The sequence below is a fragment of the Balearica regulorum genome, chromosome 1, assembly GCF_011004875.1.
Source record: "Balearica regulorum gibbericeps isolate bBalReg1 chromosome 1, bBalReg1.pri, whole genome shotgun sequence".
Taxonomy (NCBI): Eukaryota; Metazoa; Chordata; class Aves; order Gruiformes; family Gruidae; genus Balearica; species Balearica regulorum.
The window spans coordinates 100,861,673-100,883,711 of record NC_046184.1 but is presented as its reverse complement, the minus strand read 5'-3'; the positions used below and the strand labels follow the sequence as shown (position 1 = coordinate 100,883,711).

The window sequence follows — 22,039 nt, the reverse complement described above, 5'->3', positions numbered from 1 at the left end:
TCTGTTATTTATATTCAGCATTTTATATCTGCTCACATGTTTTCATCCTTCTATCTATCTCCTTCCTCTACTCTTTATCACTTCGGAAATGCTTTACCTGGAAGGAGGAAGCTTTTGGTAAACTACCTCTGAAAGAGAACAAGGTATTTAGCAGGTGTGTGCCTTGCTGTTGTGTTGGGGGGGGGAAGACAGCTGTGCAGAAGTGTACCTGTGTTGTCCTTCAAGAACTTAATTTTCTGTACCGAGGGTCTCTTTTCATCTTTGGCCCCTAATTGCTTTGGAAGATGGATGGAAGGATTTCTGAGTCAGTTCCATAGAGATGTTTTCTAATTTGGCAGGATACTAAAAGTACTGGGGAGAAGAGGATTGGAAAAATGCATGTGAAGGCTACTTCTTCCTGGGACATAAGGGAAATGGAAACAGAGTTAAATGGATGAAATGGTTTTGAAGCAAAAACTGCTAAAAAGGCTGCAACCAAACTAAAAGATCTCTCCTTGAAATTTCCCCCATCTCCAAATGGGACAGTCCCTTTCCCTCCTGCACAGGGGATGTGTCTGGTCTCTGCTGAGGTCACCTGGTAGGTGGTCACAGCCTTCTGCTCAGTGCTTATGCCAATTGGGGCATGCAGAATGGGAGCTACAGGTCAGACCTTCCCATAAGGGTCCCACCTGTCTTGTTGGGTACCTGCTCTTTATAGGCTGCGGTCCTGCGCTCAGCCCGTCTCAGATAGCTGCAGTTTGCTTTCCTGTGGGCTGTGTTTTGGAGGACGCCGTGTTTTAGGAAGGTGCTGGTGTGCTTGCATGCTCTGCTGAAAGATGATGCTGTAATGTCCATGAAATAGAACGAAAGTGTGGCTGTGCTTGCCCAGTGTGCCTGTGGAGGTGCTCGTGACCTGGGTTGGCTCGAAAGTCAGGTAAGAATTCTGCGTTACCGCATTGTTCCAGTATTTTCTGGCTCACTGCTGCGTAAGTCTTGATCCCATCACTTGCCTGGGCAGTGGCTGGCTGCAGGTTTGTTCTCTCCCTCATTACTCAAGTGGTACAGCTGTGCTGGGATTTACAGGATTTGAGTGGCAGTATGGGAAGTATATTCTGCTGTCTACTGGTAAATCTGTAGTACAGTTCCTCTTGAAAAATATTAAATCTGGCACGCATCTCACTAAGCCATGTATCTTTGCTCTGTGGCATGTAAGAATCGCTGCTTTTCAGAACAAAGGGTTCTGGATTTTGCTTGATTTTTGTCAAGCAGCCGTGATAGTATTAAAGGAAGGAAATGGTGCTGTTTGGCATGTTCCTGATAGGAAAAGGTGGCAGACTAGAGCTCATTTGTAGGTGAGGGTTCATTCCACCTGCTTCAAAGTGCTGTTAGCAGTCATAAAAGCTCTATGGTCTTGCTTTAGCTTGGGTCTTGCTGCAGCCCCTGGGGAAGCAGGGGCAATATGGCCTGTTCTGAAAAATACTGATTGTGCTTTTTTTTCCCCCTGTTCCCAGGGCCCAGTCATTTACGCGCAGTTAGATCACTCTGGAGGACAGCACAGCGACAAGATTAACAAGTCAGAGTCTGTGGTCTATGCTGATATTCGGAAGAACTGAAATGAGATCCTAAGCTATCCAAAGGAAAACACGCATTCAGACTGGAATTGCTTGAACAAGATTTGACCCAGAGAACTCACATGTGGCCTTTGATGCCTAGGCTAGGACCAATGCATGTGCATACAGAGGGAAAGATATATATGTATTGTGTGTAAATAGTCTATTTAATCGTACAGAAGTGAGACCAATGTTGCATGTTGAAATGCGGTAAGAACTTTGCTTATAAATTGCCAATATTCCTTTTTGTATCTTGTGTGACGAGAGAGAAAGTGAAAACTCACATCACAATTTTAAAATATTTTTATCTTAATGATTAATGGAGAAACTGGAAGATGCCTGAAAATTGACCTGGAAATTCTTTTTTTTTCTTATAAAGCCTAACTTCGTTTGTTGTTCTTTATGTATACAGGGTATTCATCTTTCCTTGGTCAGATTCTCAGTACAAGCTGCCTTCTCATATAAACTAGACACTCTCACTTGGTCTTGTTAGCCAAATTGTGACTCCTAGCTATCAGAAACGTATGTCTTAGCAGTGTAAGTGAAGGAAATGTTTAGGCCTACCTGACCTGCGTAACACAGGTCACAGAACTGTTTACTTCTGTATTGAGCCTATCTATTCAAGCTTAGTCCTTTAAGGTACAGGGATAGTGTTGATCTAATCTATTGAATTTTGTGAAATGGTAGTTTACCTGTGAAAACTTAGGAGCTAGTGAGCTAAAGGGATAGGAAACTATAGCTGTGGGTGGCTGCCTCAGACTCTGTTGAACCTTTCAATGAAATGTTTTTTCCTTGAAGCTCTGCCATTTCATATAAGCATGAAAAAGGGCTCCAAGGGACCTGGAAGCTGTAGTATTCCCTCACGTCTCTCCCATGGCTCCACTATGCCACTGTCACTTCCTTAGAGACGCTTTATCTGTTCTTAAAAGCCTGCAGTGGAGACTGAACGACCTCTGGAGGAAATCTAGGGCTTCACTCTCTATTTTTTTTGATGTGTGGTTTTTTTGTGTAACCTATATTTGCACAGAGGATGTGGAGGGCAGTTTATTTCCTTCCTCTCTGCAAGTGTACTACTTGAAAATGATTTCCTAGGTTCTTGTTTCTAGATGAAACTCCTCATAGATTGTTAATGATCTCTGATCATCCTCTTCAGTCGAAGAGGATCTTTCTTTAGCTGACCCATTTGTATCCTGAAATATGGTGCTCAAAACTAGAAGTGGCATTCCAGCTGAGGTCTTCTCAGAGTAGCATACAGTAGAGGGATTTCTGTTTTGTACATCCTAATGTGGCGTTGGCTTTTTTGTAGCAGCAAATAATTTTCAGTTTGGTCTGCTAGAACCCCTTCTCTCTGATTCTTACCCATTTTCTAGTTCTGTCACAGCATCAGTCACAGAATGGTTGAGGTTGGAATGGACCTCTGGAGATCATCTAGTCCAAACTCTCCCTCCTCAAACAGGGTCAGCTGTAGCAGGTTGCCCAGCACTGTGCCCAGTTGGGTTTTGAGTATCTCCACAGGTGGAAACTCTAACATCATCTCTGGGCAACCTGTTCCACTGTTTGATCGCTCTCAAGTGCTTCCTTGTGTTCAGGTGGAATTTCCTTTTTTCAAACTTCTGTCCATTGCCTCTTGTCCTGCCAGTGAGCACTACTGAGAAGAGTCGTGCTCTTCATTCCGTCCCATCGAGTACACACACTGATGAGATCCCCACCCCCCAAGCCTTCTCTTCATCAGGCTGAACAGTCCCAGCTCTCTCAGCTTTACAGACTCACAGAAGGGTAGGGGTTGGAAGGGACCTCTGGAGATCATCTAGCCCAACCCCCCTGCTAGAGCAGGATCACCTAAAGCAGGTTGCACAGGATGGCGTCCAGGTGGGTTTTGAATATCTCCAGAGAAGGAGACTCCACAACCTCTCTGGGCAGCCTGTTCCAGCGCTCGGTTACCCTCAGAGGGAAGAAGTTTTTTCTCATATGCAGATGAAACTTCCTGTGTTCCAGTTTGTGCCTGTTGCCCCTTGTCCTCACTGGGCACCACCAAAAAGGGTCTGGCCCTATCCTCTAGATATCCGCCCTTTAGATATTTATAAGCATCAATAAGATCCCCGCTCAGTCTTCTCCAGGCTGAACAGACCCAGCTCTCTCAGCCTTTCCTCATAAGAGAGATGCTCAAGTCCCTTAATCATTTTTGTAGCCTTCTGCTGGATGCTCTCCAGTAGTTGCCTGTCTTTCTCATATGAAAGATGCCCCAGTTCCTTTATCATTTTTGCAGCCCTGCTCTGGACTTATTCCAGTAAGTCCATCTCTCTCTCATACTGGAGAGGCCAGAACTGGACACACCACTCTGGGTGTGGCCTCACAAGTGCCAAGTAGAGGGGAAGGATCAACTCCCTCCACCTACTGGCAATGCTTTGCAGCCCAGTATATCATTTGCCTCCTTTACAGGAGGGGCATGTTGCTGGCTCATGTTCAACCTGGTGTCCACCAGGACCCCCCAGGACCTTTTCTCCCAAGCTGCTTTCCAGCTAGGCGGCCCCCAGCATGTGCTGGTGCATGGGCTTGTTCCTCCCCAGGTGCAGGACTTTGCACTTCTCCTTCTTGAACTCCATGAAATTCGTCTTAGCCCAATTCTCCAGCCTGTCCAGGTCCCTCTGAATGGCAGCACAACCATCTGGTGTGCCAGGAACTCCTCCTGGCTTTGTGTTGTCTGCAAATTTCTCCCTACTGAAATTATGTTACGGCTTTTTCAGACTTCAATTTGTCAGTTGAAAACTTGGTTTGAATTCTCATCCTGTCCTCCAGTGAGCTTGCAACACTCTCAGCTTGATATTTGCAAAGCTTACATTCCACTGTAATATCAAGTAAATGAAAAATAGTTTTAGGCCCATGGCAGACCCTTTCGGAACCACATTAGGTAATCCTTTAATCATGACAGTGCAGCTTTAATAACTATTTTGTGTACAGGGGTTTTTCCCCCAACAAAGCTGGGTATGCCAACACTATCTTCTTTCATCAGGATCGGACTTCACTGGTTTCCTGACAACACCTGCCTTTGTTAGAAGCCTCCTTAAGATCAGGATGAATCCTCCTGCTGCTGCTTTCCTTATCCACCAGGCTGTTACTTCCCAACACATGTTTTACACTTAGTAAGAAGTGAATGCTTTTGACATGTTTGATGAAGAAACGTGATTTTGATCTGCTTGTGTTCATCCCTGTGCATCACCATCTTTCTCCCCAGACATTCTAGAGTAAGAGGGAGATCTCTGATGAATGTAGCGATCAAAAACTTGCTGCTATGAGAAGATAGGGCTGTCCTTGGCTCTGAAGTCTGCTACTAATGTTTGTTTCTTTTCCCGCTGGAATATACTGGAGAATCTGAGCACAATCCTGATCTGGTGCTGATTTTAAAAAACATGCTGATCTGGTTAGTGCTGACTTTAGGAAACAGGCTAATCTGGTGCTAACTTTAGGAGACACGCTGATTTGGTTGGTGCTAACTAACTATAGGAAACATCTCCTTCCATTGCTTTTGTTTAGCTACAGGTATGTTCATGTTGCCTGTACTGAGGAGGCTCATGGCAAGGCTGCTTGGATCCTCTTTGTGAAGGCAGAATGTACTTGGAAGTATTTTTAAAAAATGCTGATCATTTTAGAAAGAAGTGAAAGTCCCTTCCCCCAGGAATAGCAGAAATCAGTCTGAATCCCCCTCTACAGTGCAGATGCCATTGAATTTCTAATTGTCTTTTTTTTTGTTATTTGTTTTTTGGGTCATGAAAACAATGTAGTTGTTAAATAATTTATTCAGGCTGCAGTCAAAAGAACTTGAGGCAATGTGAGCCAACACATGGGAACTCAGGTTATCTTAGCTTGTTTAATCAGATAGGGTAACCAAGAGACTGATGCTAAGTTGGCTTATTTAGTAATGTCTCAGGAGACGGGGGACTTCTGCTCCTTTGATGGGTAGCAAGCAGAGATTAGAGTCAGACAAGGCCATCGTATCCTCATGTTATGGTGACCAGAAGTTGAACTCTGCTCTGCTGCTGTTATCTTACTTCTCTGATGCTGTTCTTTGAATGATGTGTCATTTTATAACCAGAGACCTGTAGGGTTTTGTTTTCTCTCAAAGCCTTAGTGATATTTCAATTCGTGACTAGAAGAGCTGGAATTAGGTTTTTAACATTTTTTTTTTTAAACCTGTGAGAGCTGTTTAGGTAACCATCTGTTTTGTAACTGCAGTAAATGTGTATATGCAGCTTCGAAGCTGCATTGCCTTAGAGTGGATTCATTGAGGTCAAGTATGGGCTGTTTGATTTATAACCAAAACACCTTCACTCCGTATTGCAATCTTGTCTGGGAATTTTACATTATTAATATATCTACCTAGGACCTCAAATACATACATACAAATACAAAATGTTCTTACTGTATAATTGGTGATGGAATTGCTCTCTCTTTAAAACCATCAAAGTTGAGAAGGTGGGTAAGACTTCCTAGGCTGTGGCCACACCCCTGTGGTGCTAGTCTTTATGTAACATTTTTATATGGGAGACTACAAAATCATATTAACTCTACTCTGCAATTACACTCTTCTGGAGGCTTCTCTTTCCCTTCTCTTCACTGCCCTAAAACTAATAAGCCCTTTCATTTAAAGGTATTTTTGCACTCTAAAATGTAAGTCCGATGCCTTTGGAGATCAGTGTGCTGTGCAATCTTTTCTGTCTCCCTGCAACGCCAGCTGGTTCTATGCTGTAAATGTAATTGGAAACATAGACCTGGGTACTTTTCTTTTGTAAACCTCTGTCTTGGAGGTATGCAAGAGAACACACACCTGTAAGACAGGTGTATAATCTGTGTGAGGGAGCTAGATACACATTGCACGGCCTGATTATTACATGAAGAGCCAGTGTACCAACTGCTAGTGCTTTTGCTTTTACAGACTCATCTGGAAACAGTTATCTTGGATATTTTTTCTTGAATGGACTTTCATGTTTTCTATTGTAATCTTGTGAATATTTTAATACACTTTTTTTTTTCCCCATTACTGGTTTGCTGGATGAATCTTATCTGGTTAGGGACTGGGAAGGGAGGGGAGCTGAAATACATCACCTCTCTTTTTGGCAATATTCTTCTGTCACTGCAGTCTCTGTCAGCTCAGCGACTACCACAGCTGGAGGGTTCGCTGTTTGAATTGATACCCCGTATTACCATTTCAGCTAGGAGAACTAAGAAATGCAAGTGAAACTGTAGCAGAATATACATAGGAGAGAAATAGCTTCACGGCAGGACAGCTTCCAAAAAAGGGAAGCTGACAGACCATCAGGTGCACATCTTGTAAGAATGGAAAATGCTTTCCTTAAAGTATCCTGCACAAATACTTTGCACAGGATAATGTAACATTATACACAGGGTGAGAAAGGAGGGGACATCAGTGCCACAACAAGCAGCTCTTAAACTACAGAACTGTTTCCTCTCCACCCTTGCCATGCTGGAGTGATAACTCACACGGGGTTGGGGGAAAACAGTGGGAGGAGACACTTAATAATAGACTTTGCAAAACTCTAGCATTTCAAGGCCTTAATTTTCCTGAAAGCTGAATCCTGAAGAAAGTACTCTGTCTCACACTTACCTTTTTCTCCTGGATATAAATTCCTGAGCTCTGGTACTGACACCTAGCTTTGGTGGCAGAAGCCTCAGAGGACTTGCCAGGGAAGCTCATTGATGCCGTGTTCTAAACATGACAGCCTTGTGCTTCTCAGTAACAGATGAGCTTTTGCAGTGTAATGTAAAGCCTTTGCTCGGAAGCTGTTTTTCCTCTTTACAGGAGAGTAAGGAGAAATGTTGACTTTCAGGGAAGGCTTCAGTGTTTATCCACAAACAGGCCATGGCTGGGAGCACAGCACTGCCTCCAAAGCTTTGGAGATCTGACATGTACATGTTTAAGTGCACACCTTTTCAGGAAATAAAAAAAATTCTGTATGTGAGTTAAGGAGGGGGTAGAAAGTGCGTAATAGAAGTTTTGGCTCTTTATTTTTCACACTCCCCAGAACCAGGTACTTAAGTGTGCCCATCTTCTGCCTCTAGTTGTAAAGGATGACAGAAGCTAAACGATCAGTGTCATGTACTCATTAGCCCTCCTCTTGTTAAAGACAGTGGTGGCTGGGATACAAGTGAAGATTATACATCACTGAAACTGAAAAGAACATCCTTATGCTACTGGGGAAAAGCAACAGGGAATGAAATGCAAATGCTACTGTTGTTGTTGAAAGCATGGTAAAACCCCACCCAGGTCTCACCGTGACGTGAAAGCTGATTACTTCAGTCTGAGTCTCTGGCTGACTGTCACCAGTACTGCGTCACTCCTGCCACCGTTCAGCAGAGTCAGATAAGGTGGGGCCCAGCAACTCTTTCTAGGCACAATCCACCATCAGTTTCTTTTACAGAGACAATAGAAGACACAATTTTACTTCAATTTAAGAGGTTGCACTTTATTTAAATGTATGGAGATACTTTGTTATTTGCACTTAGAAAACACTTGCTCTCTAGACATTTAATTTCCTCTTTTGTTTTATTAGAGAAAAAAAACATTAAAATTAGTGAAGCTAGGTCCCATGGGGAAGGGTTTGTGCGTTGTTGGATTTGACCTGTTGGGTTAAGCATCTCTCTGCTGCAGTTGCTCTCGTTGTTTTGCTTTTAGCTCCTGATTATACCTATGGGGAGAAAATAAAGAGCACAGACTTAGAATACAAATCCAGTTACAATAACAGTTTCTTCCTAACAATCTGTTCAGCAGAGGAGGTTTAAAATTACAATGGACTTGAGGGTAGAAACTCAGGATGGGATAGTTTAGTTCATGTAAGAAGTTCCAAATTAGTTAAGTTTGCCTCATTCCTGGCCAGTACTGAAGCCAGAGAACTCAAAATTTTCCCTCAAGAAATAATTAAAAAAAAACATTAAAATGCCGCTCTGCTTAAGAACTCTTTGATCCAGCTGGAACTGACATGATTCAACACTGACAGCTAACAGAAGTGCAAAGCTTAGGAGGAGGAGAAAGTTTGTCAGTCAGACCTACAGCTTTTAAAGAAGGCCTTAGACCCAGAAACTATAGCTTACATGAGAGCATTCCTCAAAACGTACTCTAGCTATACTGAAAATACTTCAAGCTTCACTCCTGCTCAACTGGAAAACTAGCAATGTAGCAAAAAAAGTTCTGCAATGTTTAATTAATTGTTTGGTTCCTCTTGCCTGTTGAGGCTGGTAAAATTTATAAATTCCTGGTTAAGATTAGGTGGTGTGAATGCTTAGTTATGGTATGTAGAGTAGCCCTTCTTAATACATACCTCCATATTCGGAAGAGTTGAGAGCCACCAGCACAGCCAACAAAGAAGTTCACAGCAAACAGACTCCAGTTTTTAGGAATAATAACTAGAGAGTACCTTGACCAAATAAGGCCTGTTGAATAAAAGGGAAAGTTTAAAGATGTCAAGTCTTTAAAGTGAAATATTGAGAATTTCCCCTAGTTTGGAGACAGAATCATGGGCCAGTTTAAGTAAACAAGTTTTACAACTTCATGTCAGACAACTGCTTTTCTTATAACTAGCCATTTCTCAGTTAAAAGTGCATCAAGTGCCAGTGGGACAGCTATGGGTAGGTATTGCATTTTTCCAAAATAAGGTCAACCATAGTCTTGATATCAGACAAAGATTCTCTGTACTCTACAGCAGTCCAGACCCTAATTTTCCAGCACAGTTGCAGGGTGGTGGCATTTTGCTGTTTTATATCCAGCTTGCTGCACCAGCTTAAAGACTACAGAATCCACCAGTCAAGAAAGGTTTACATATAATGCAAAACGCAGAGCACTGTGGCAGATATCAAAATAAAGTCCAGAGAAGAAAGGAGGTGGCAGCTGTAATTTTGATTTTCAGCTTTAGCTGCCACAAGTCCCGCCCCTGACAAGATCTGGTGGAACATCTTGAATACAGAACATTGTTTCCGCCAGTGTGGAAATTCACAGCAGTGCAGCAGTCTGTGTACCACTGCTTCCAAGTTCTTTTAACACATGGAAATTCTTTCCAGTTACGATAGTGCAATTATTACCCTACCATTGTTTAATCCCTTAAAGTCTGTTCTAAAAAAGTCGCCGTATCCTGGACTGATTTCAAAATTACTTGACCTGACACAAAAGAGGTCACTTAGTGGAATGAGTGGTATCAGTGTAACCTAAGGGATGAAACTCATATCCTAACTCATAACAACTTGCTCTAGGCAATTCCAAATTAAGACACATGTAGAAAACTGTTACATAATCACAGAACTCTTATAGATTTAATAACAAGTATAGGTCTGTCCTAGAATTATCATTCAACAACAATACTGAGAGCTACCTTATACATTATAGTTAAGCCTGTTCTATAGAAGTGGATTAGCACCAATGGAGGATTCAGAAAGAAGTGTATACAGTTTTAGAGAGGGTGCTGTGTAAAAGCATGGAGTAACTTTGCCTTTACCTGTGGCCATTAGTACTGCAGATTGTGCTGTGCTGAGCTTTTCTGCTGGTCTGGTCATATCAGCCATTCCAGCACATACCAAACCCTGTAAAGAGAAATTCACTGAGCACCAGTCCAGTGCCAGGACCAAGAGCTCCTGTAACAGATCAAACGCTTTACAAGGGGAAGTTTCCTTCCTAGCTTGGTACTTATTCTATATGTGTTATGAAGGAGATGGGATGCATTATACAAGCAGAGTAATCAGACTCTCAGAGACACCATCCACTTCCAGTCCCTTGCAGTAGGCATAAAAACACAGTTACGGGGGATGCAATTGGCTTGCAATAAAATCCCGGGCAGTGGCAATTTTGTATTCATTTAAGAACATGGTTAATTTAAGCACAGCTGCTTAAGAAAGCAGCTGAAGAAAACTTGGTTTTCATGCAACAAGCAGAAGCTTATCTAAATAAGGCCCTTCTTCCTAAAGCTCAGGCTAAGATATTGCTCGTGAAGACGTAGATGTGACATCATGTAGTCTTCACTCAGCTTCATCTGAGGAGGTAAAAGTGCTTCTTTTAAAATATAATTTCAGTAAAAGTAGAAAACTTCCAGGTGAAGTGAGGAATAGCTTGGCTGACCTACTTGACAACATTGCTAGCCAACACGTTGCTTGATTTGTTTTGTTGTGTTATTGCCCTCTACTGGAAATACAATTTCATGTTTGTGTTACAGGAGTTCACAAAAAACCCAACCCCCCCCAAATCCCACAAATAAGAAAGTCTTAACACTTTTAATTCACTAACTGCCACTAAGGGCTCCTTTGGTTCCAATCAAGAAACCAGTTTTCACGGGTAGAGACATCGTGTGCTGCCTCACTTATGGGACTGATGCTGCTGCAGTGGTACCAGGGAGGTGCAGACCTTCAGGACACTTAGTGACTGCAGTAAATGCACCTGTGCGATGTAGGGGGAAAAGTAATTCTAACTTCTCAGTGAAGAACTTCAGTGTGAGCTTAGAGAAGTCTTCCTGCATGTTCACAAAAGAAAAACCATCTGTATATAAGCTCTTCTGTTACCACAGCAGTCAACGCCAGCCTGCTCGGAAGAGTTGCCTGTGTGCTCAGGCTCAAGAGCATGTTGCCTGGGAGAGCCTCTGAGAAAGGGGAAGGTTAACCATGGTCACTGGAGATCCAGTTTAGACTGACAAAAGAAACCAAGCCACAACTTAGAGCATAATGCGTTGCCTGCGGCCTCTAAAAAGTTGGGGTTCACAGTGGCAAACTTACGAACCAGCTGGCAATAGGCAGAGCAGGTTATATACCCTTGCTTGTTATCAAACAAGGAGATCAAAAGGCTTTATGACTTTAGAGGTAATTTATTTTTTCTGTACCAATACAACAACAGGAGGAGTACAGTGAATCAGGAGGAGGCATATGCTTCACCTGTGCACACAGTGTGACCAAGCGGGAAGCAGAACTGCACAGGACACAGAGAGCTACTGATAGCCAAAATGGCAGCTGCCTTTTTCCTTTTGTTTTCTCAAGATTACCTTGCACTCTGACACGCTTTAACCTGCCTTCAAACTATGAGGCTTAGGAATTGGGTTCCTTAAAATACACTTAAATTCCTCAATCTCAGAAGAAATATGTGCTTTAAGAGTTTTGAGTTATGCCAGCTCATGCCTACCTTGAGCAACAGTTAGTGTTGCACAAGAGAAAACTTTTGTGAAACTCTCATCAGAGTACAATTTTTCCACAAAGCATTTTCCCCCCGCTGTACCCCTTGCATGTTGTCCTATATGTTATTAAGGCTAACTTTGTTCCTCCCCGTATATTAAGAATTAGAGTCTTGGTACTAAATCCTTCTGCAGGCTCAGATATCTGCTGGGAAACTATTGCTTGCTCAATGGGTTGCTGCAGATTCCCCTCTGACTGACATCCAGACACCAGCTGGTGTCTTATACTTACCCATTTCATAATAGGTGCCCAGAAAAACACTGTTTTGGGACCTGAGGGAGGAGGAGGGGAAAAAAGAAAAGAAGTTAAATTATTCAGTGAGACATGGCTGTTTTAATACAGTAAGTTATAGGTTTGTTTTTTAAATAATGAACTATGTATTAGCACAGTTTCTACCACTATACAAGTTCTGTCACCTAATACTTATAGTTCATCAAGCTTCAGCTGTGTAATCAGTCCACCCATTTCTGCAACAGATAAGTAGGATTTTGTATTTCCATTTTTAAGCAAATGAGGACACTAGAGTAGGCAAAATGAAGAGTTAGGATAAGGCCTAGGAATGGTGAAGACAGTTTCTCTATAATGATTAAAGCTATCTACAGCTGGACTAACACAATTAGTATTTGAAATCTTTGTGAACTTCATCTTGTAAACTAAAACCCCAAAATACTTTATTACTGGTACTGTAACAAGTCAGTCCCTCCTTCCCTTCCCAAATTACAGCCCACCTCTTCATGCTACAGAAGACATGCTGCACAGCCGCATTCATTAGAGTACAAATCACAAACATAAGTAGCAGTGTATGTCACAAGGAGAGTGCCTTCATTCACTTCTAATCTGCACCTCTGAATAACCATGTCTTTCCCCCAATAATCTACCAAGAGGCAAAGGAGGGTTATGGGGGAAGAGGAGAAAATCTACAACGTGCAGACTGCCAGCCATACCAGGAATCATTAATCTAGGACTACTGCTTGAAGTCTTAAAAGAGAGACCATGATCCAAAGTATCAGCCCACTGCATTGGAAGACAGTCAGGACACTCGTTCCAATTTCATCAAAACACATTAAGTTTTAGGTCTTGCTAGGCCACTGCTCAGCATTCCGGTAACATGCAAAATGAAGCCAAGTTTTCACTGTAATACGTTACATATTATAAGCAAAGTTTTAAAGTATAAATGATAAACACTAGGACTTTGGTTGCTTGCTTTTCATGTGTGCTAATTTTTCACTTTTTCAGCTTTGAAAAGGCCTTGCAGTAACTATTTATACTCCCTACTTTAAGCACCCTCAGGTTTAAAACTATGACTTGGGAAAAATTAACCGTCAGGTTTCTACAGCAAGCACCTGTGAAGCAACTCATAATTTGGGTGATAAGACTAACTGTTACAAAGATCAGTTGCTCTGTCACCTTAAAGCCAACCAAGCCCTATAAAAGGGCAGGGCGACTGCAATACAGAATGCAACAAAAACTGGCTTGGCTGCTTTGCATAAAGCCCTCTCAGACCCACACTATTTGTGATAGTGATCAAGTTTCAAACTACAGTTAGTAACTACTAGCACATTACTTTTTGCTTGGATAACTGAGCATTTCTACCTACACAGGATTTAATTATTTTTTTTTTTAGGATGCACGGGGTTGTGCAGGCACTAAAACTGCCTAATACTGTTGAATAAATACAGCTCAATAGTAACCCTTTAAAGACATAAGCTTCAGTTGCTGTTCTCTTAGGCAACTACTTAGTATTTCAGTATCAGGCTGCAAATATAGCTCTTTATAAATCAGTCTTACAGATGTCCCACAGAAGTAGCTTTAATTACTATCATCTATTTTCTTCTAAAATACAAATTCAGATTTTGGAGTACTGCAGAATGTGGGGTGAGCATAAATTATTGACATTCCCTAGACAACTAGTAAAGTTTTCAAGAAGACCGACATTAATTTTTTATTAATAATAGATAACTTGATGATTTAAAACTGCTGACTACAAAAGTAAGAAACAATTGAAGACAAGTAAGGTACCGAGCCACGCTTGTTAGAAGGGAAGACTCCCAAATGCCATAAGCAAACACGCTCTCCTAGGGACAGGGCAGCGAGCACCCAGCCAGGGCGAGCTCTTCCCAGATCCCAACACCCAGAATTTTTCTATGATGAATTTGACAGCAGCATGTCAAGAGCAGGGGTGTATCAGAGGCTAATTTGGATATCCATGTATGTGTGCAGTTTATAGAATTTATGACTTCTATTCAATGTAAGAAGTCTTTGTCCTGGAGAGTTTAGTTTAATCAGGCAAAGTGAACCAAAGAGGCCAAAAGAGATGGAGTACAAGCTCAGCCCACGCTTCCCTGTGGCTGCCTGGGGAGTTGGTATGCTGTATCCCAGGCCCTCCGCTGTCCTCCAGCAGCCTCACTCCGTGCAATGCCAGCCAAAGAAACGGCTTTTCAGACCAGGCATCAATTATTTCACTGGAAACTTTCTTTGTGCCAGAAAAGAAGGAAGCATTGTTCTTCATTTCTCACAAGTGATTTATAATTTCATGATAATGACACTTATATTCCTAAATTAGACTACAAACTTGGATATCACCAGAGATAAAATGTGAGCCTCTCATTTTTAACCTACTTGTTTTGCAGTCAGAATGACATATATTGTATAACTTACTCACAGACCCACCTTCATGACTTTCAAGACTAAAATAAAAGTGGCAGAGGTTCAGTTTCGATACCTGCTTGCTCTGTGGCTTTTCTCACTTACATCATGAGTATGGATTATGGCAGATATATATGTATATATACATACATACACACACACAAAGAGTCCCTAAAAAATGGATTTTTTAAAAAATTAATTTCAACATTATGATACAGAACAAAAGTGGCCCACAGGCAGTTCCGTGAAAAGTACTGCAAGAAACTGTCCAAAGTCTTTCTCAATTATTACTACAGTTCTGATAAGGAACAAACATAAACATTCCCAGTGCTCGCCATGCCTTGTATTCAATAAAAGCAATCAGAAGCTGCCACATTTCACACGGGATGAATGTGGCACTCAGAGGCTTGGCACCTTTACAATGGAAGTGCTGGACATCTTGACTCTTTATATAAAAAAAATTACATTAATGTTAAATATATATAGGTTTAGTGAATTTAGTACACATTAGATATTTTGATAACTGCAGTTTTCACTCCTTAATTGTGATTTCTTTAAAGCAACAATTTTCATTTCAAGAAAGGACCATTATAGGTGGATGAAGCAACTAACTGAAAACTAAAGTCCATTTTCACAGTGCACGTTCCAGGTAGGTGAAGAGTCAAGGATACATATCCCATTGAAACAAAACAGTGGGAACGGCAGCCTATGGAATTTTAGGATTTTATCGAGCACTCTTTTTAACTACCCTATGCAATTTGTTTACATGACAAACATCACCTAAATGGCACTGAAGCAGATCATTCTACAAGAGGTTTCTCCCTAATAAAACAAAAACCATGTTTGCTCAAGTAAGGGTAAGCTTTAGGTCAGGTAAGGGTAGCTCGTTTCAGAGAAACTCGAGCCCTTCCTTTCCCACAGGAGCGCTTCAGCGAGAGCGGATTCATAAAGGGCAGGAGTTAGTTGTCTTCAGGAGGAGCACCGGATTCGGCAGAAAGAAAATAAAGCAAAGAGGAGCTTGACTTAAACTGGAGTACACTTCAAGATCAGAAATCCTTGCAGGGCTCCCCCCTATTTTTTCAGCACATCCATATGAAAGAAGTGACAGCCGGAGCCTTCAGGCCCCTTTGGAAGCCACCGCATCCCCTGCATTGGCATCAGTAGCCCAGCTGTTCCCCGAACTCAAACCGTGGACTAACGCGATCGTGACGCTCAAGTACACTCGTACATCGCAGGAGACAGGAACAACAATCAGTACCGTATCTCCCCCCCTTTTTTTTTCCCCCCTTTCCAAATAAAAGAAGTTTTCCTCTGACGAGCAGGAGCCCCCCCGTTCGGCTGCTTCCCCTGTAACAGAGGTGCGCCTCTGGGGCCCCGATTCCGCCTGCCCAGCAGCGGGAGGTTCCCCCCGGCGGGCCCCGCCGCCCACCGCTCTGACAGCCCCGCCGGCTCCCCAGAGGGACCCGCCGCACCCCGCCTCTTCCCCCGCCGACCCAACCGGGGGCCAAGGTGACCCCCCAGCCCCTCGCGCGGAGGCAGCGCAGCCCGGCAGGAGGGGGAGGACGCCCCGTTACCTGCCGGGTGGTTGTAAAAAGGTCGGAACCGCGGCGGCAGCTTGAGCTCGATGCGGTCGAGCAGGCGGTGGTAGGAGGCGCGGAGCCCCGCGACGGCGGCCGCCATGTCGGGACGGCGAGGGGGGGCACGAAGGCCGGGCGGCGGGTCGGCAAGCGAGCGGGTGCCGGCAGCTCCGTCCCTCCGCGACCCGCCGTCCTTCCACTGCCTCCAGCAAGCCCCGCCTACCTGTCACCCCCGTGCCCGGGAGGGGAGGAGCTCTGCTCCCTGCGCGCTGATTGGCGCTGATCTGCGAGAGGCGGGGCAGGGCGGAAGGGTTCGCGCAGCGCTATTGGTTAAGGCGGCCTGCCCCCACCTTGTGAGGAGAGGTCGCGCCAGCGCGCTCGGAGGAAGTATCCCGGGCGTCTTCGGGAAGGGCACGAGCGCCCGGCTCAGAGATGGCCGACGGTGCCGCTTCACTCTCCCATTCAAGATGGCCGGCGCGGGAAACCCTGAGCCGCGACTATAAGCCCAAACCCAAGATGGCCACCTTCTGGCTTCATCGCTTGGCTGGAGAGCCTGTTCGGCCGGCGAAGCCGAACGCGTTGTCGTCATTCGTCATTTCCACGACGCGCCCTTCCCATTCGAGGAGGGGCGGGGCGGGGTCCCACGAGACGCTGTTACCAGCTCACGCGAGACGCCTGTAGTCTCGGAGCGCTGTGCCCCCACCCTCGCCGCGGGGGCGGGGCGCCGCGGGGGCGGGGCCGCGATGCATGGGGGCGGGGCTTGGAGCCGCCGCCGCCGGCCCCGCTGCCGCTCGCTCCTCGTCGGTGCCTCGACGCGAGGCGGGCGTGGGAGCGCCGCACGCGCGGGTCGGTCGGTTTCCATGGTGATCGCGCGTGGCGGCGGGTACCAGCGGAGCGCCCGACACCCCCTTCTCTCTCATCTCCCCCGCGCCCCTTCCGCGCGGGGCCATGTCCCGCGGGCACTGCCCCCACCTGCTGTGGGACGTGCGGAAGCGGAGCCTGGGGCTGGAGGAGCCCGGCCTGCTGCGGAGGCACTACCTGGGTAAGGGCGGGGGCCGCGGCGGGGGCCGCGGCGGGGGCGGGCGTCGTCGAGCCGTTCTTAGCGCCCCCCGAGGTGAGGCGGGGGCCGGGTGCCCCTTCCAACCGCCGCTCCCCCCGCGGCCGGGCGCGCCCCCCCCACACTCCCCACGCGCAGGGCGGGGGCAGGTGACAGCGGATTCAACCCCCCCCGTGAGGCGCGCGCAGGCGGGGGGCGGTGGGAAGAGCGGGGGGCTGCCGGCCGCCCCCCTCCCGCCCCTCATGGCCGAGCCCCGGCTCCCCCCGTCCCGGCGCTGCCGGCTGATTCCCCTTCCCCGCTCGGCCGGGCTGTCCCGCGGCAGCGGTGCCTGCCTGCTCCGAAGTTTGCTGTGCCTCGCGTGGGGCGGCCGCCCCCCCTTGCCAGCCCTCCGCGCCCTCACGGGGGTGCGGGGCACGGCGGGGCCCTCGGCTCGCTCCGCGTCCTGCCTCCGGTGCCCGGCGGCCCTCGCCCGCCCCTCTCTGTCCCTCAAGGAACTGTTGCATGAGGGAGATCCAGCGGGGAAGTTGGGCGGCGGCGGATCGCGGCGGCTCAAAATAGACCGGGAGCCGTGGTTTATGCCCCGGGCTGGACAGGCTCCGGATTTACCGGCCCTGAGCCTCTAAAGATTGTTAACAAAACACGTAAATGCCGGGATAATGGCGTAATTGTTCTCTGGGCTTTTAGGTGTTTCCTGGGTTTTGAAAGCTGAATGCTGGGCTGAGCCACTTGAACGTGTTCGGTGCCGGCTTATTTAGCGTGTCTTTGTGTTCACAACTGCTCTGCAGCCATCGGGGGGGGTCTCTAAATACGCTTCTGCTTCTTGCTGCTGTCTCTTTCGAAAGCTTAAGCTGGTTATTTTCACTTTCTAAGCTAAATAGTGATAGTTTCAGTTTACGAGGCTGCAGGGAGATTTCTTTAGTGTAAAAGAACTATTGATATTCTTTGTAATGGCGCAGGTTGCATGCGTACATTCTGCATCTCCCCCTTCTCAAAAAATATTTTAAAATATTGATTTATTCACGCTTTTTGGAGATGTGGCGGTCTATTGCATATATCATAATGACACTCTGATTTGAGGTGGATGGCTTTCCAGGGAAGATGGCTTATTGGTCGCAAACACATTCCTTTGTGCTTGTGTAGCAAAATAATTTCTTCTTTTGAGTCGAAACGTTGAGTACTTGAGAGGGAACTTGTTCACAACATTGTAAAAAGCTTATTTTCTGGTACCTCCTAGACATTTCTGACTGTGGTTGGTATTGGTTTTCGTTTGGTTTCGTGGTGGAATTTAAGGTGGCATATCACATTACCAAGTGGTTTTCTGTCTGTGGTCCCTGAGCACTGAGTAATCCGCAAAAGGTAATTGAGAAAAGCAAGGCTGTTCTCCGTAGGTTTCCACCTATTGCAGAGAGGGTGTATGTGTGTGTGTATAGCACCTACGTGCACATAAGTCCTTTGGGAAAAAATATTGAGATCCTAAATTTTGAAAAGGTTGAAAACTGATGGTGTGACTGCTTTTGGCTTTTGTTATGTCTTAACAGCTGTGCTTGTCAAAGTCTTACCTGAGGATTGTCCAAACTTTTAGTGATCAAAACCATGGATATCCTTCTGACTGGATACTAAGGATTTTATTTTTTTTTCTTGCCTACTCCAATTGGAGCAGAAAAGGTTAATGTTAAAAGTAGGACTGTAGTGTGTAGATTTTGAAGATGCACTCTAAGACACTTTTTTTTTTTTTTTTTTGCTTTTACATGGTTGCGTATCTGACAGTTGAAGTATTAAGATTTTGATCAGTAGAAATCATCCTCCCAAATTTATTAAGATCTCTTTTTTCTGGACACTGCTTCAATAAAATGAGCATAACTTTAGTTAAAACCAAAAATCCTTCTGGTGACTAGCTTAAGGTCTCATATTTACTGTTTTTCATTTAACCTCAGCATGTTCAGTAGCTCTATAACCTTGAGAAAATAGGACCCTGGGACATGCTTCCCACTGAATTGATTGTAAGATCTGCATTGGTGGTGGTAAGAGTTGCTCAGTCCTCAATGACTTCTGCCTTTAAGGCAAGGCAGTAAGCTGCTGCAAGGAATTTGAATCACAGGCGTAGTGGTGTGCTGGTATCGTAGAGCCATCACGCTTGTATTCAAAATGGCATTTATGGCCTTAATAGACTCACTAATTTTGCTGCTGGTCAGGTGTGATGGCTTGTATGCAGATTTGCCAGACAACAGGCCTGTCGTTGTGCCTTTTTATGTGCAGTTTAGTGTGTATATGGGTCTTTCTCTTTCAGACTTCAGCAATTCAGTATGCAGGAGCTTCATTGCTTGGACACAGATTGAGAGTTCAGTGAAGTCAGAGGGGTGACATTCATTGTTGGTCATTGCTGATCTAGTCTGAATGGGAAGTAAGGTTTCTTCCTATTTCTACTGTTTCTACACTGTTTCAGCAGTCTGACAGACAGAACAAATGCAAGCCAAGCATTTCATTTTGACTTAGTATTGGGAGGCTCAAAGCATTGCCCATGTGCTTTTTTTGCCTGTTTTTGTTTGTTTGGGTGAGGTTTTGGGATAAATTTGTCAAAACAATTATGGATACCAGTAGAAAGTAAAATAGGTTGTATGTCTCTTCGTCATCTGCTCTTTTTCAGCCAGCAAATCAAAGGAGAAACCTCATAGCAAGTCCACAACGGACAATGCAGTTCACAGTGTGTTGGAAGGAAGATGTGTATGTATGAATGATATCTGCATAGTGAACCATTCATTTGGATAGTGTTGTTATGATACAACATAAAATATGGGGAGTATTGAAGGCGACTATGTATTGAAGCAAGACATCTGAGAACTAACTACTGCTTCCTATTTACTCTGTGTTTTAGTTTCATATGTGAACTGGCAATCAAGTGGCACTCTATTTATAGCCTCTTTCAGCTTTTGAAAACAGCTGCTCCAGGAAGGATCTCTGCATCATACTGTACCTTCCCATGCAGATAGTTCACTCCTGGAATTTATGTCCTTGGGTAACTCTTGCCTGGTTTTGCAAGATCTCTAAATAATTGCTCTGAAACCTAGTCAGTTCTGGACAGGGTTCCAGAGGAAAGTCTTGTGGAGATGTAGCAATATGTACGTACCCGGGACGTGTCTTCCAGATGTTATCATTTGGTAAGAATTCCCACTGCGATGATAGAGGGAAAATGTGAGTCTTACCAATGTCTGTTAGCTACATTTTCTTTAGCATTTGTAGGCTAATTAGTCTCAATTTCAGACAGTGCTTGTATCTGAAGTCTCCAGAGAAAGCCAAGCTGTGGGGAGGCTGTCAGTAACACTCTTTTCTTTGATTCAGTTTGGGCATCGTCTTACCCTAATGCTAGTAGGAGGAATCCTGCTGTTGGATCATGGATGGAAACTGAGTTTCAGACTACTTTCAGCTGTTAAAAACATCACAGTGCTTTTACAGGAAAAACATCGGTAGTAAACTGCAGTATCCAATTTAAATCCTGCTTTGAAACTGGCAAATGTAATTACTCAGTCATGATACTTTCCCAAGAATCCCCAAATCTTTGTTGCAATTTTGTATCACTGTGGCAATATTTCAGTGACTGATGAACATATCAGTTCTGATAGCGGGCAAAGGGTTTGGTGCCATCACAATAAAGGCCTCTATGTCGATGAAGTACAGCATATAATAATTTGACTAGAGAAATAGCAGCATGGGTTTCTTGCAAGAAAGAAGGGAGTCCATAATTCCGTAAAACCTCTGACGGGTTTATTTGCTTTTCTGTGAAGGGTCATGCTGCTGAGGATGGCTCTGTTTAGCCAGGAGAAAGACTGAAGACTTTTCCTACTTTTTTTGTTGTTGTTAACTGGAATAGCCGGTTATCCAGGGAAAATTTGTTAGTCCAAAGTAGTTTGCAGAGAGGAACTGATTCCGTTTTTTAGCTCACAGTGATTGTAAGAAGTTGTGGTGCTTGCTACAATGGAAGCAAGTATCAAAATAAGTCAATTCTCCCTAATCTCTGAGATCACATGCTACTTTAGAACATCTTTCCTTGTGATATGAAATTTTCAACCTCACCAGATTTCTTAGAGATGGTGTTGTGATGCTGTCTCCTGAGCTTCCCCTGCCCTCCCTCTTTAAAGACTGTTTCATATCATAGGGCAATTTTTTGTGAGGGTGTGACCTTTTAAATACTGTATTTTTCTCATCCTGTTTTTTAAGATTTGGGAAAGGTTTGAAATCTATAACTTAACTGTAAGAAAACCAGTAGTTAGATTCATTGTGGTCAAACTTTGTAAAGTTTCAACAGCTATTGCTAAAAACGGAACTGTGAGTATATTGTTATGTAGGTAGGAAATGGGAGAACTTACTAAACTAATCAGGTGTCAGTAGCTCCCCCTCTTTACCGAGATGAACCATGGTAAAACCAAAACTAATTACAATTTTGAAGTAAGTTAATTGCCCTGTTCATAGGTAGGGTTGAAAAACAGGATAGGCAAAAATAGCTGTTATGTGTATGGGCAACCGATTACTTTCGACGTTGACTGTCCTATATTCATTACCTTATTAGTTTATAAAACTAGTAGTGGCTCATTGAATGTAAATAGAATTGGGTATTGCTGTTGAACATTTAATTCTTCCTAAAATACATTGCCCATGGTGCAAGAGTGAAATTAATTGCTTAAAGTACTGAAAATTTTCATTCTCTCTGTTGCTTTTCCTTGGACAAACAAACAAAAACCAGCAGAGGTGGAAACTTGAATGTTAGGGAGAACAACTAGAAAGAGATGTGTTATTTTCCCTAATTTTTGCTCCAGCTATATTTCAACATGTGGTATCTTGGTCTTTGAAAATAATGCAGAGTAAGAAGGGTCAGACAGCTTTAAAATTATCAGCTTTGTAGTTGGTGCTCTTGCAGACTTGGAGATAGTCACAGAGTATTTAATCAGCCTTTCTTCTTCAATTCT

General features: G+C 44.2%; 3 protein-coding genes across 15 annotated transcripts in view; 2 read left to right on the top strand and 1 right to left on the bottom strand.

The window, feature by feature from the left end:
- MPZL1 (myelin protein zero like 1) overlaps positions 1 to 6,624 on the top strand; it is a 41,749-nt gene extending 35,125 nt beyond the window's left edge. For all 4 annotated transcript variants that reach the window (XM_075768536.1, XM_075768561.1, XM_075768544.1 and 1 more), the window contains exon 6: positions 1,491 to 6,624. In XM_075768536.1, the coding sequence (XP_075624651.1) occupies positions 1,491 to 1,592 (102 nt within the window). In that variant the 3' untranslated portion in view covers positions 1,593 to 6,624. The remainder of the gene's footprint in view (positions 1 to 1,490) is intronic.
- Positions 6,625 to 8,041: 1,417 nt separating this feature from the next.
- On the bottom strand, positions 8,042 to 16,263 carry MPC2 (mitochondrial pyruvate carrier 2). Its single transcript, XM_075768581.1, has 5 exons — positions 16,022 to 16,263; positions 12,033 to 12,073; positions 10,088 to 10,172; positions 8,921 to 9,032; positions 8,042 to 8,290 (listed from the first exon to the last, which is right to left on the bottom strand). The coding sequence occupies exons 1-5, from the start codon at positions 16,125 to 16,127 to the stop codon at positions 8,233 to 8,235; spliced, it is 402 nt and encodes a 133-aa protein (XP_075624696.1). The 5' UTR covers positions 16,128 to 16,263; the 3' UTR covers positions 8,042 to 8,232.
- A 484-nt stretch (positions 16,264 to 16,747) lies between these two features.
- DCAF6 (DDB1 and CUL4 associated factor 6) overlaps positions 16,748 to 22,039 on the top strand; it is a 93,294-nt gene continuing 88,002 nt past the window's right edge. For 6 of the 10 annotated variants that reach the window (XM_075768505.1, XM_075768496.1, XM_075768490.1 and 3 more), the window contains exon 1: positions 16,772 to 17,066. In XM_075768505.1, coding sequence (XP_075624620.1) covers positions 16,973 to 17,066 — 94 coding nt within the window. In that variant the 5' untranslated portion in view covers positions 16,772 to 16,972. Of the gene's footprint in view, positions 17,067 to 19,725; positions 19,888 to 22,039 lie in introns of all 10 variants that reach the window. The other 4 variants (XM_075768516.1, XM_075768476.1, XM_075768463.1 and 1 more) reach the window with 3 other exon arrangements.

Bases quoted from the DNA above. Each gene is read 5' to 3' on its own strand.
- MPC2 (XM_075768581.1), bottom strand. From the start codon at position 16,127: ATGGCGGCCGCCGTCGCGGGGCTCCGCGCCTCCTACCACCGCCTGCTC. The intron at 10,173-12,032 runs GTAAGTATAAGA...TTCTCTTTACAG, and splicing joins GGGCACCTATTATGAAATGG to GGTTTGGTATGTGCTGGAAT. The intron at 9,033-10,087 runs GTAAAGGCAAAG...TTTATTCAACAG, and splicing joins TGCAGTACTAATGGCCACAG to GCCTTATTTGGTCAAGGTAC.